This window comes from Melanotaenia boesemani, chromosome 10, assembly GCF_017639745.1.
Source record: "Melanotaenia boesemani isolate fMelBoe1 chromosome 10, fMelBoe1.pri, whole genome shotgun sequence".
Classification (NCBI taxonomy): Eukaryota; Metazoa; Chordata; class Actinopteri; order Atheriniformes; family Melanotaeniidae; genus Melanotaenia; species Melanotaenia boesemani.
The window spans coordinates 25,343,198-25,358,064 of NC_055691.1; the positions used below are offsets into that span (position 1 = coordinate 25,343,198).

Consider the following 14,867-nt stretch of genomic DNA (forward strand, 5'->3'; position numbering starts at 1 on the left):
GCTGTTTTCAGGGTTTTCAGCAGACACAGGCAGGAAGCATGCAGGAGAATTCCAAGTGATAAGCATCATATTGATCCATCACACCTTTCTCTTACAGTACTTTGTTCACACTTTCTGTATGCAGAATCAACCATTAAGGTTAATGTGACCTAGTGTCACATTATTAAAAGAGGATTCTTTATGTCTTTTAAATGAGACATTTAAATGTTAAAGCAAACTCTAAAGAAGAAAAAAAAAAAAAACATAGACATGCTCAGTCACGACAAAAGAGCAGGAAGTTTCTTGTCCTTGACATTAAGATTGTTAAAGTCACCAAACTGCTACTGACACAATCTGTGCTGCACACATACTACTCACTGGAGGTAGACTGTGACTAGATCTAAAAGAATTTGGCATTTGGCATTAAATCTATACTCTGGCTTTGACCTCAAATCCAAATTGCAGCTACAGTTTGTTTTATTTTTGCTGAAAACTACAAAAGAGAAGTAGAAAAAAATCTCTGCTGTTGTGTGAAAGACATGCCTTGATCTTTTACATCCAGCTTAACCAAATAAACTGTAAGATGTGAAAGTTTGTAAGGTTGTTGCCTTATATAGCAGAAAAAGGTTTTTATTAAAAACATAAAAACAAAAAACTTCTATGTTTTATTTGAAAGCTTATTTACACTGAAGTTGTAAGCCAAAATCTAACCCTGACGGTGGCATGTCTTTAATAGGTTGAAATCCACTCATTTAATCCATGCACTTCAGTGCCATTCTCTTCATAAATCTGTGCTTGTTTTTCTAAAAGTAGGAATGCAATGTGATTGAAATGAAAATTTTCTTGCAATCGCCACACTAAATAAATTTGTAAAAAGACATAAGTCTACCTACAATAATTTGTCAGTCCTCTAGACTTTAAAAGCTGTTTATATGCAACATAAAATTATGTTAAATTATTCATAGTTAAAAGAACAAAAACATATATTATTTTGATCTTCTTGTGTTTACATCTTAATTCAAAATGCACAGAAAATGATGGGCAGAAAAATCTCAAGCCTGCCCTCTGACCCTCTTTAGGAATCATTAGGCACAGTGATGTGTGAAAGATGATAAACACATCAATGTTCTCAACATGCCTCCATTGTTATTGTAATGAACCTTGCGTAAGCTTTGTTACTGAGCACAGATAAAGTGATCTTGTCACATTGTGGACGAGCCACTCATAATGTATGAAGTGTGAACAGTTCATTGTATCTGCCCCTCTTCAGTGTATACAGGCTTCTGCTTTTGTGGTAAACTCTGTGTGTCCATGAAAAGCAGGTAGGTAGAAATCTGGAAAACTGTGTGCCGGATGTGGAGGCTGTACAGAGTAAACGGGCCTTTAAGGAGCAGATTTTGTGAAACTGCATGACTGTTGGGATTCTTGATCCCATAAGAAATTTATGAGTTTCTGTGCTTGCATCTGTATGAGAGCCAGCAAGGAAGCTTGTGTCTTCAGTGTCTCATCATAAGCTCATTATTTTTATTCTCTTCAACAGATCTGCGACCTGTCATCACCTTTCCCAGCAAGTGTGCGTGTCTGAGCGCAGTAGTACTTCTGTCACTTTGTGCTTCCAGGGACGAAACAGCAGTCATAAAAAACACCCAGGGACCTCAGGCTATAAGATTAGGTGAGCTTAAGGTCATGTGCCTCTGGCTGTTAGATCTGTCACTGTCTCTTTCATTAAGAGCACGGTGGCACTTAATTTGCTTGCAGTCATCACTATAACAACTACTCATTTTATCCTACCACATATTCAGAGGAACCCTAATTTTAAAACCTCTTGGCCTTATGCCTCAGGCTTCTGACAGGGAGCATGGAGATTTAAAAAATGTGACAAGTCATGAAGTATTTCACTTGTCCAGAGTCATTTAGAGAAATGACTTAGGGTGGTGGTCTGATCACAGAAAGAGTAAAAGCTTTCTAGTACATCAAATGGTGTCCCTGTTCTATTTAACAGGATTCTTTTAGAGAAAGAGCTAAATATGAAAGCAGCTGTGGCCTGTAACATGCATGTGTTTTGATGAATCATCCTGTTAAGGAAATGAACATGACTTTAACCTCTGCCCATTCCGATGAACTGCTACTTAGAGGAAGTGGAGGTCTGATTGATTTTCCTTCACGTGTGAGTGAGCTACATGTGCCTATAAATGCAGAAGATTAGCTGAACATGTGAATGCCCGTGTTATTGAATGGAGTCACTCAAAAATATTGAACATGCATCTATAACACACTGAAGCGCATGCAGAGGATACGCCTAATAAACACACCCTCGACTCGTGTGTATTATCAGATTTTATGAGTTTTTTTTTCTTTTTTATTTATGGCCATGTGTTTGTTGTTTATAATGCTGTGTATGAGTTTTTTCACTCTCAAAAGGCCACATCACCATATAGATTACAATGCTGTGCAGTTAGGTTACTGCAAATGTCATTCACGCATTATCACATGAAATATGAAGTGTCAGTCATACATGTGTTACCATGCATCGCTTATCTTTTATAATGGTATGTGAAGGTAAGGCCTACTCATGAAAATCCATCACTGTCGTATCAGTTCATCATATACACAATGCTCCTGGTCTCCTCATACATCATAAAAAAAACAGAACTCGTGCACTTTTTTGAAGGTCTTAATAAAGGTGGCAGTCACAGCAGATATATTAGGTACAAGCCTCCTATTGGATAGTTGGTATTATTTTTCAGATGGCAACAAATTATTTAACCCAAACTGATGGCTGATGCAATGAATGTCATCTCTTTTCTTAAACAACCATGTCGAAAGACACATCCTGTGGTTGGGGAAAAGATGTCCATTTGTTTAAGAAGAGTCAAATCATTGCCATGCATCAAACAGAGAAAACATCTAAGGAGACACAGAATGACAAAAATTGGGTTAATTGTCCAGCGCATTATCAAAAACTGGAAAGAAAGTGGGGAACAATAGTCTTTCGGGAAAAAATTTGGTCTGAAAAAAAAATCATGAATGATTGTGATCGGGAAAAATATCAAAGAAAAGCAACAGTAGAACTCAGGGCTATGTTTAGTAGTGAATGTAAGGACATTTACATACCCACAAAGTGAAGGGAGCTTAATGGATTGGGACTGGACAGCTGTGTAGCCATAAGAAAACCAATAATCAGTGAGGCTAACCAGAGAAAAAGGCTACAATTTACCAGGGGGCATAAAGATTGGACTCTGGGGCAATGGGAGAAGGTCATGTGGTCTGATAAGTCCAGATTTACCCTGTTCTAGGCAAGGCAAGGCAAGGCAGTTTATTTATATAGCACATTTCATGTACAGGACAATTCAAAGTGCTTTACATAAAACAAAGATATTACAGATATTTAGAATAGTGAAAGGCATCAACACATAATCAACACATAATCACAATAAAATAATAAATTACATTAAAATGATTAAAAGCAAGATAAGTTAAAAAAAAAAGTTACCGTGCAGATTTCATGCATAGGCACATGAAAAAAGAAATGTTTTTAACCTGGATTTAAAAATGTCTACATTTGGGGAAAGTTTAATCTCCACTGGCAGTTTGTTCCATTTGTTTGCAGCATAACAGCTAAATGCTGCTTCTCCATGTTTAGTCTGGACTCTGGCCTGGACTAGTTGACCAGAGTCTTTGGACCTAAGAGCTCTGCTAGGTTTATATTCTCTGAACATATCACAGATGTAATCTGGGCCTAAACCATTCTGGGATTTGTAAACAAGCAGAAGGGTTTTAAAATCTATTCTGTGACTGACTGGAAGCCAGTGTAAAGATTTCAAAACTGGTGTGATGTGTTCAGATCTTTTAGTCCTGGTTAAAACTCTGGCAGCAGCGTTCTGGATGAGCTGCAGATGTTTAATGCTCTTTTTAGGAAGTCCTGTTAAAAGACCATTACAGTAATCCAGTCTACTGGAGATGAATGCATGGATGAGTTTCTCTTGGTCTTTCTGGGAGACTAAACTTTTAATTCTGTTGATGTTTCTGAGCTGGTAAAAAGCTGTCTTAGTGACAGCTTTGATGTGGCTGCTGAAAGTCAGGTCTGAGTCTATCAACACTCCCAGGTTACGAACTTGGTTGGTGATTTTAAAAGCCCGAGTCTCCAGGTGTTTGCCAATGCTGTCCCTCTTCTCTTTGCTACCAAACAGAATAATCTCAGTTTTGTCTTCATTTAATTGTAGAAAATTCTCCCCCATCCAGGTGTTTATTTGCTCCAGACACTGACACATTAAGTCTATTGGACTGCAGTCATCTGGTGACAGAGACACATAAAGTTGTGTATCATCTGCATAACTTTGATAACTAATGCTATAGTTCTGTAATATTTGACCCAAAGGGAGCATATACAAGTTGAACAGAAGAGGTCCAAGGACTGACCCCTGGGGGACTCCACAAGTTCTAGAGTAATGGGAGCATCCACCCATCATGCTTAGTGCCTACTGTACAAGCCTTTGGGTTCAAGTTCAAGTTCAAGGAATCTTTATTATCCCGTGGGGGCAATTTGTTGTATAGCCAGCAGTCAAAAAACAATCAGTCACAAACACACAATAACACAACGTATTTAAAAGGACTATAATAAAAATAATACATTTAAAAAATAAATAAATAACTACAAATTAAAACTCCTTATTCACCAGGGCAATGGCTGCAGGGACAAAAGAATACTTGTGTCTGTTAGTCCTACATCTTGGTAGGATGTACCTGCGCCCTGATGGAAGTAGCAGAAATTCATGAGCAAACGGGTGGCTTTGGTCTGTAAGGATTAATCGAGCCTTGTTTAACACTCTGTCTTGATACAGGGCCGAAAGGTCATTTAGGGAGATCCCTGCAATTTTTCCACACAGTCTAACAATCCCCTGTAATCTATTCTTGTTCTTGAGAGAGGGGCAGTGCTATAATCTGGGGTTGCTGCAGCGGGTCAGGTCTAGGTTGAGTTACATTATGTGCCCAAAGAATGAGGTCAACCGACCTCAGCTGAGATTATTCTTTCATTAGATGTTTTCTTTCCTGGCACGGCATATTCCAAGATGACAATGCCAGGATTCTCGGGGTTCAGATTCTAAAAAAGTGGTTCAAGGAGCATGAGACATTTTCACACAGGGATTGCCCGCCAGACCTGAACCCCACTGAGAATTTTTGTGGCCTTGTGTGTGTATATATATATATATATATATATATATGTATATATAAACACACACACACAATCAACACATATATATTAGGGCTGTCAAAAATAATGCATTAACGGCGGGAACTAATTTATGTAATTTATTGCATTAATATTTTATTAGAGCTGTCAAATTATTAACAATATTAATCAGATAAATCACAGCTTTCAAATTAATTAATCGTGATCAATCACAATACGCAACTATGCCTGAAATTAACATAAATTAATCATGATTAATCACAGCTTACAAATTAATCATGATTAATCACCATTCGCGACTATGCCTGAAATGTCAGATATCCCAGGGTCAGTAAATGCAACATGTAATGTACTTCTATGTTGTTCTAAATCATCTCTACCGTGTACTAGATTATAATTCAGAATTCAAACATCATCTCACCAACCGTCTCCTTGGTTTTTATATATATATATATATATATATATATATATATATATATATATATATATATATATATATATATATGTGTGTGTGTGTGTGGGTATTAGGGGATGAACTTTAACACATCAATTACGATTAATTAATTACAAAAAAATTTTATGCATTTAATTGCAGTTTTAATCACAAACAACGTTTGTCAGTCAGGAATTCCTGGTAAACCGATTAGACTGCTGCACATGTCAGTGCTCGGCTAACAACTTAGCAACTTAGTTTTAGCGAGTTTTCAGACCCCTCTAACAACTCTATTTAAAAGAAATCAACTAGCAATAAATCTAGCAATTATTTTTGGGGTTATTGGGGAATTTTGGAGACTGATGGGAAAACATGACCCAGTGTCCTATTACAAGTGGGACCACAATCCATAAAATATACAGTGTGTGTAATAAGCTGTAAAACTAGTGTCTAAAACCTGAAGTCACTAAATTTTATCAGAAGTAGCGTTTACTGAAATATTAATTTACTCAATAAAACTGGAGCTGTTTGGCAGGATGTGTGGACAATTTAGTCTGGATTTTTTTGTACAGTTTCTCTGGACACTTATGTTTCACAGCAGGAGGCTTTCTGTTGGAGCTGTGCTCTGAAAATATGGGGGAGGAGCTGGTGGGTGTAGAGGGGGATGTCTGTCTATAGCATGCAGGGGGGAACGTAATGATGCAAACATTAGACTATGGAAATTGTTGTTTTCATTACAATACATTGAGAAAAGCAGATGAGGCTCCTTAATGTGTTGATATCAGCACTGTATGCATCTGAATGTATTCACTGGAGGGAGAAGTGAGTGGAAAGCAGCATACAGGTCAGCAGAAAAAAGAATGAAGCAGTGACTCTTACCTGCTTTCCAACCTGCTCAGTTGCACACAGGCAGGGAATACTCTGGAGGATTATCTCCCAGAGGAAGACTACCTGTTTTACCCACTGATCTTGAGGAGGTCTTAGTAAAGGAGTGGGTGAAAAAGTTCTGCGTAAAGTCTAAAGTGAACGGTGCAGACACTTGCATTTACACATGCCACCTCTCCAAAACTTTGTTATGCACTTCTATACAAAAGGACCTTGTTAAACAGTCACAGGTATATGAAGAAGTCAATTAACATGGATCATGATACTGCCTTGGCTTAATTTTTGACAATGGTTAAACAGTCCATGTTAAATAGTAGACTGAATGGCATGAATCTAGGTCCATGTGTCTTGTGTGCTTTCTGTGTTTCTCAGTTTTTCCCCCAATTGACTAATTCACAGCTTTAATTTTGAAATCATGGGCGTAGAGTTAGGGAACTTAATGTAAAGATTAAAGGTAAAAGCAACCAACAAGAGTGGACACCAATTCAACTGATGAATGATTTATTGATGAAGCAAAGCCAATCACATGGCTTACAAATGCCTTTGAGGCTTTACCTAGAACTCTTCCAGAAGGAGTGAAAAAGCTTGCCTGGGATTCGTACTAAATCTAATACCCATTAGGTTTTAAGCCATTCCAACTCTGTGCTTTATACTTCATAAAATCAAATGCATTTACTCTATATACAATACCAGTCAAAAGTTTGGACATATTTTCCCATTAAATCCAATGGGAAATTCTTCAGTACATAGGAAGCAGACATGGTACAAAAAGTGTGCTGTTGAAGTAAGTGTTTTGTTGACAGCACACTGAGAATATTAGACAAGGCTTCCTACTCATTAGCAATGATGACTGCTTTTGTGTTGGTATATACAAAACATCAACAAGCAAGTGGAAAGCAATATAGGCCAGCTGAAAAGAGTAACACAACAGCTGTTAAAAGCTTTAACACTGACTCATTGTAAATGTTCTGGAAGATTTTCAGCTATATTCAGACCTACAGGGTCTTACTCATCATTTATAAGTGTTATTACTGGTTGGGAGGTGGTTGGGTAATCTTCGAAAGAAGTCTAGATCATATGTTGCACACATGCACACATAGATGCTCATGCATGTCTTCTATAACATTACTAGAAAATGTCTGGCCTGTAGAGGATGTGTAAAAATTATATGATTCAGTGTTTAAGCATTTTGAATAGGTTTGCCTTTGCTTAGTGTATTTTTTTATATTACATTATATGATATGATAAACCAACAAGTGTTTTTTTTTAAATAGATTTATTGTTTTAGTTTTGATACAGAGCCAAGCAATACTTTTTTCTTTTTTACCCTTGTTCCTATCTTTTTGCTAACCCCGAGGCTGCATATAGTTTAGCAACCATGAGAGTGGCTTTGATCTTCTTATCCAACTCTGTATAAGTGCAGATTATTTCCCATAATTTTCTCAGGGTGCATGTCAAAAGACTTTGATTTCAGAAAGCCTAGATTAGAGCCGATACATCCATCAACCATATATTTTTCTTTCTTTTTCTCTTCTCAGAGCAAGAATGGGGTCACGAGTTGCCCTGCTGGCTTGGATCCTCATTCTAAGCTTCACTAGGAGTGTGTTGAGTCTCAACCCCGATGACCCCAATGTCTGCAGCCACTGGGAGAGGTGAGCCTGTAACTGTTTGTGTTTGCCATACATAAAGTTTTAGTTTATAGTAATTTGAGAGCTTGAACTCCCAGAACTGACTTTGTAAGATATTGAATCTGTTTCAGTCTATGTTCTTGTAACCATAGCAAAAGATTGTCCATACAAAGTCCATATAGAAGTATTGATCTCACACTGCTTAAGTCACAGCTCAAGAGCTGAGAGCAGGGAGGAGCTGCAGCTTCAAATGAAATATGCAGGCAGATTGATCAGTGTACTCTCATCCCAATCTATCATGGCACCCACAGTGTCTGAATAATTATTAGCTGTGCTGGGCAGTGTCACTTATGAGAAATAAGCAGGAATAATTTCTGTCTTCAATGCATAAGGGTGGAACAAAATTTGTGAAGATGTATTGTCTGAATTATTGCCTGACCAAGGTGAGGGTACTTAGGAATTGTGGTTCCACCTTATTGGCATCAGAATGAATTCCTTATGTGGGTCCCTTTATGGTTATAAGGTCTCCCAGTGTTCACAGGCTCATCTGACTACATGCATCATAAACATTCACTTTCTTTGCAAATCTAAGTAATTGTATTAGTTTTATTAGGACTTTTGCAAGCCATGTTTCCAAGAGTCTCTAAGGCAGCATAGGATGCTATATCCAAGCTAATTTTACTATGACTGCAGCAGTGTTTGAGAGCCTTACTTAAGTGAAAGTCTGTAGAATAATTTTTTTCCCAGTATGCTATAGATGTTACATGGCTTGTAAGTAGTTTTTGCTGCTGTAGGTAGTCAAAGTAGAGCTATTTTTCACTTCCTTAAATTCAGTTTAATTGTCCAGTTTCATCATTTCTTACATAAGAGTCAGGTCCCTTCAAACATCTACCAGATAGATTTGCATTAAAATGAATGCAAGTAAAGCACAGTTATTCTGTGTGCTACTGATGTCTATACATGTTTCTCTTTCAGCTATGCAGTGACTGTCCAGGAATCATATGCTCACCCATTTGACCAGATTTATTACACCAGATGCACAGACATTCTCAACTGGTTTAAATGCACAAGACACAGGTTTGTCTGGATGAATGTCCCATTTTTTGTAATTTTTTTATTCTATTTTTTTTTATTTTCCTCACACACTAGACCTTTACCATTACCAAAATTAGAGCCAAGTCTATAAAAGCAGCAATGAACGTCTTTGTTACAGAAGCTGACAGAAAGGATCAATATACAGTAATAATCTCATTTTAAAGATGTCGTTATTTTTTTAATCACTGTTTTAAGTTTTAGAGCTAACATTTATCTGTGTAGGTATACAGAGAGTCACATCCCAAATAGGGATTTCTGTGTGGTGGACAGGATTCCACTTACTTATAATTCTTTTTTCTTTACTGGTTTCTATAAATTTGCCACTGCCATCAAAATATAAAGTAACTCCAGCCTTCTGTATTTTTCCTGCCCTTCAGAGAAGGTCTCTCTTTACATCACATAGCTGTCTGTGTGTGTCTAATATTCCAGGATCAGCTATAAGACGGCTTACCGGCGGGGAGTGAGGACCATGTATAGGCGCCGCTCGCAGTGTTGCCCTGGTTACTTTGAGAGCGGAGACTTGTGTGTTCGTGAGTGTCTTTTTTTTTTTGTTAACTCCTTTGTCCTGACAGAAATGACATTTCAGGTTATATCTGCAAGACCTTCTGAGAAAAAAGTAAATATTTGGACTGATCTTTTCTGTGGGTGTCTTTCATTTAAAAGCCTCCAGGTCATCTGCTCCCCCTATTCAGATCCTGTATATGATGAACACTAAATCACCACATTCATGGTTAGGATACCACTGTCCATATGAATTTATTAAGTTTGAAGTGATTTAGCATGATTTAATAAGAAGGCATACTATTTTATACCATAGCATGCTTCCTGCTTAACTCTTCCAGCAAGTGCAGTTTAATTGAAGTTGTATAACAATGACAAAAATTAACGAGCCAAGGAGGTACTGGTTAGAGACTGTAGAGCTATATCACCCAACATAAAACTGCACCAGAATTCAATAACCTGAAAAGTGCAGAAGCCTTGAAAATTAGACTGTAGCAACTTGCTGATAACAGTCCTTCACTGTCATTTTTATAGCTTCATTAATGATCATCAACTTCCATTTCTACTCCTTCACATTAAACTGAATATTTCTGCATGTTGGTCAAATAAAGACAGTACATATTATAGTAGCCTCAGAGAGCTGTGATTTTGATATCCACGCCTTACCTTATATTTTATTCTCTTTAGATAAGTTTAGAATTGAACTTTAATATTATCCTACATCTTTTGCAGCAGGGGGGTGTTTCTGAAACAATGACTGCTGCCATGTGGGCTTGCTCTTTGACCACAGCTGAGCTTGTCCTTGTCAGGGCTTTAATCGCCTCAGGGTAGCCCTTCCCCGGGATGTCAGCCTGCAAAGAGTACAAGCCAGTGTGATTATATGGTGGTCTTAAGGAGTGAGGTGCAGACTGATCAATAATGCATTCATTAACCATTTAACTGACAGTGAAGGCATTTGCTTATTAATAGGATTTTCAGGGTGCTAAACAGGTGAATATTTAAATTGGAGGGGGTGCCTCTAGAATTACCCCTCCTGTGTATATTATAGGTTTTGCTTTCATATTATCAACCACCCAGCATTTTAACTCAGCATCTTTCAGGTGAGGTAGGGAGTCAGAGTTGATAGAGGCCAGCGGGGCAATGTTTGCTTTCTGCTACCTTTGCAAACTGTCCTCTCTTAATCCGTGCACACTCACTACCAGGATTAAAAGATTTGTACTTCCTGAGCAGTTTTGCACACAGTGACAAAAGGGGACATTATAGAGTAAATCGACCTAAAATTAACTCTAGTCTGGTGTTGTTGATCGAGTGGAAAACACTCCTTCTCTTGTGTCGACTCTGTTTAATTGGAAAACAGAAATGCTTCAAGAGTGTGTGCCTTTTAGTCCTGCCTGCTTTTTTTCTTTTTTTTTTGTAAATATTTTGTCATATGGCACAATTATAGCACTCACATTAGCTCCAATGAGAGGCGGCTAAATGAATCTGGGGATGTTGAGACCGCAAATGAACCAAAATTGTTACACAAACACACAAAACTGCCTCTGACACTCGATCAGTACATTGTCTTCAAGCATAGTCTTCTTTGTTTGTTATTTTTGCCTCATTCCGTCTTTAGTAATTGATTGTTTAATTTTCTCAGTGCACTCCATGATGCGTTGAACTTTGATCTGCTTCTCTTTAATTAGTGCTTGAAGTTTTCAGCTAGAGGTCTGTATTATTTCTTTGACCTTTGATCTAATGTAAGTCATTACCTTAATATGTTACTACCCTATGAAGAGGATGTGAGGAACTCATTTCCCTCCTAATAAGCATGATTATTACAGTTGTGCAAGTAGAAGTGAGAGGACCTTGCTAATGACAAGAGCTTGTAATATCTTCAGAGGCTGACAGACTCTGCAGGGCGACTAGCCTGTATTTTTATAAAGCATTAGGCCAGATGACTCCTGCATGACTTCTGCCTGTCCGGTGCTGAAACATAATTGTAAAGTGAGTTTGGCCGTAGAACTACTTTGGTTTTGATTAAGTTTCGTATTTGCATTTTGATGATCTGAAAGATGATGAGATTTTTCTTCAGAAAGGGATCCTGTGGCTTTGATTTCTTTTTCATTTTGGCTTTGTTGCGTTTTTTTTTTTTTAGTGCTTCAAAGACGTAGTTATAAAAAAGTCATCCATGTGTTAGACAGAGGCTTGCAGAAGAAGCTTTGCAGGAAGATGTTTGATATGCTCTATAGGCATTGGTCTTAGATATATTTAAATATCAGCTACGTTTTATTTTCACTTTTTTGACTCCATGACATTGCCACAACAAAAAACATAAAGAAATTAAAATGTTCTGGTTGTCACTGACTACAGCAGAGTGCTCCAACAACAAGAAAAACTAAAGACAGCTGGTTTATGAGGCTTTTTAAATGGCTGTAGTTTAACTGGGCACAAATATAAAATTTAATATTATTGCCTGGCCATCACCAATTAGCTTCATTGTTCCTTGTTCTGATAACACCTCTGCATAATGAGTAAGATTAGCCTTTTATCTAGATGAAAGACTTAATTTTCCAACAGATTCCTTAGACATGAGTTAGGCAGAGTGATTCATGAATTTCAATTAAAATGAAAGACCTACCTTCTACTTTATTATGCCTTCCCTTCAGTACACCGGTTCAGATCTCAGGAGAAGGGTGCGCTTTATCCTTTCTCCCATATTCAAAACTTAATTTCCATATTTCTTTTTTTTCTCTAAAGGATGTGACACATTTGCATTTTCCTGTTCTTGCTGATCAGAATTTGCTGATTGAAACTAAACTAAATCATCTCATCATGGTGACATTGAATTTGTCTCCTCTTCCCTTTGAATACTCTGCATACTGTGGACTCATTGATTACAGGTAGTCGATCTCACTACCTTCGTCAGCATAAATGTGGGAGCTCTTCTCCTTCTTTCTACTTTTCCTAGCTTACTGTAATTAGACAGTTTCCTGCCAAAGCACTGACGCTCAAAAATCTGTCCTGAATTATCTTTCTATCTCTGGTTGAGCGTTTTTTGCCGTGGGAGCATTTTGCGATTATCCACGGATGTGTTTGGGATTCACTCCCCCTTCTTCTCTCTTGCAGCATCTCACTTGCTGGTGGTGGATCCTAATCAAAGCCTGATTGAGTGATAATCAATAGTAGCTCTGTTCAAGCCTGCAGCCAGCCCCTGCTGACCTCTCCGCCTGCAGAATAGGTGCCATGATGTTGCACACAGAGCTGCAATATTAACAGGCATTCTGTTATTCATCATGTAGATCCTGTCCCCATACAAAGACACTTAAAAAGAAGCAAACAAAGAAGGCAGAACTTGGATGAAGTGTTAGATGAGGTCTGATCAGTTAAGGGGACAGACTGTCTGCTCCGCTGCCCTTGGATTGTGTATCATCCCTCCGCAGGCCATGTTAGTGGACTGCTGATTCCCATCAGGCGGGATTTCTCTCTCCTTATATTTGCCTGCCTGCCTCCTTCCCCTGATAAAAGCCTGCTTGTCTTAACCCTGCTGGCCAGATGACCTTGGCTGCCATATATTTATTCAAGCTAAGTACCGTTTTTGTGCTATTGTTGCTGCTTGGTTTAAAAAAAAAAAAAAAACTAAGATTAAAAAAGCTCTCCATACAAGTTGCCTTTTTCTCCAGCTAAAAAAACCAAAACAAAGCAAAACTTCCAATTCTTGCAAATGCTCCACCAGGAATACTAATGTCCGTCAGATCAATTTGGGGTTGTGTGGCTCAATATGAATGATCATGAAAACTGCACACTTAGTAAACACTGCAGTGTACCTGCAATATTTAAGCTTCACTGCATGGCAGAGCATTAGAGGTGATTTACAGTGTGTTCCGTCATGGCTCAGCCTGCTGATGACTGCTCATTGTGGAAAGTAAAGTAAAGCTGTGTGATATACCATGATGTTAACCAAAGCCTGAGTCTCTTAAGAAATCATTTAGCCCAGTGTCAAGTACTGGAGATGGATGCTGAATATGAGTGCCAAAGCTAAGATTTAGCCCCATGATGAAGATATTGAGTGTTCAATTTTATGGGCCATTTTCTTTCAGCTGTTGTCTTGGTGGCTTTAATTATGCGTTTATTGGTGGTTTAATGATCTTTCACACCCCAGTTTGTGTGTATGTGTGTGTGTTTAACACAATTATTAATTGCAGTAATGTGGGGAATGTCTCTGTGTTTCAGCTCTGTGTACAGAAGAGTGTGTCCATGGTCGCTGTGTGTCTCCTGATACATGTCAGTGTGAGCCTGGATGGGGAGGACTGGACTGCTCCAGTGGTGAGTGCATTTTACCTCTAAGCCTACAATAAGTCATTTAGACTAATTTATTCCATTAATAGCTCTCAAAACCAGCAGGTCCATAAGACTATGCTGTGAATCTGTATTGCCTCGATGTCAGTCTATCTCAAAGCTGCTCAGCTTTGTATCCTCTCTTCTTAGCAAACACAGTCAATGGAACAGGTAAGTCACAATGAATTCATTTTCATTTGCTGGAAGTGGAAGTGATTTGCTTGATGAATCTAGCGGATGGATGGATGGTTGCACCCCCCACTTGTGTCTACCAAACTCTCTGTTATGGTCTTAATCATGATTGGACTGGTGGTGTCTATGACTTGTTCAGTGAAATGATGGATCAGTGCCAAGCTGAAACAAACCATTGTGCTGTCCTCCCTGTTTACTGGGGTTGCCTTGGCTCCCGTAGCTGGATGGGAGGGTGGAGTGGACCATTTCTATCCTGCAATCATCTAAATGCCAGAGCCTCACTGAGACCAGCCAGGAGCAAATAATATTTTGTAAAATTTATGTCTAGATAGAAATATGCTCACAAGAGGCTGTTATTTTCCAAGATAGACATAACAATATCTTTGACCTAGTCTCCATTTTCTGTGTCAACATTTCTGACCTCTTATTCGTAACTTCAACAGCTCACCGTCTGCAGCATTTAACTGCTGTTGCCTGTTCCATATTTAGGAATGAGTAATAGCAGCTAAAATCATATCAGTACTGTTACTGTATAGATCTATGAGTTTTCATTAGTAAGAGAGCCATTCCCTGATTAGCAAGTGTGTGTAAATCAGCTGCTCTTGCGGCAGCACCAGCATGTTGGAGGTAGACTCATTGGTGTAAA

The 14,867-nt window shown here is 38.3% G+C and overlaps 1 protein-coding gene across 7 annotated transcripts in view; it reads left to right on the top strand.

The window, feature by feature from the left end:
- The window catches only part of megf11 (multiple EGF-like-domains 11), an 80,731-nt gene that overhangs the window by 16,026 nt on the left and 49,838 nt on the right, over nt 1-14,867 (top strand). For 3 of the 7 annotated variants that reach the window (XM_041998110.1, XM_041998112.1, XM_041998115.1), the window contains exons 2-7: nt 1,520-1,651; nt 8,027-8,140; nt 9,092-9,193; nt 9,641-9,741; nt 13,925-14,017; nt 14,180-14,200. In XM_041998110.1, the coding sequence (XP_041854044.1) occupies nt 8,034-8,140; nt 9,092-9,193; nt 9,641-9,741; nt 13,925-14,017; nt 14,180-14,200 (424 nt within the window). In that variant the 5' untranslated portion in view covers nt 1,520-1,651; nt 8,027-8,033. The remainder of the gene's footprint in view (nt 1-1,519; nt 1,652-8,026; nt 8,141-9,091; nt 9,194-9,640; nt 9,742-13,924; nt 14,018-14,179; nt 14,201-14,867) is intronic. The other 4 variants (XM_041998113.1, XM_041998114.1, XM_041998116.1 and 1 more) reach the window with 2 other exon arrangements.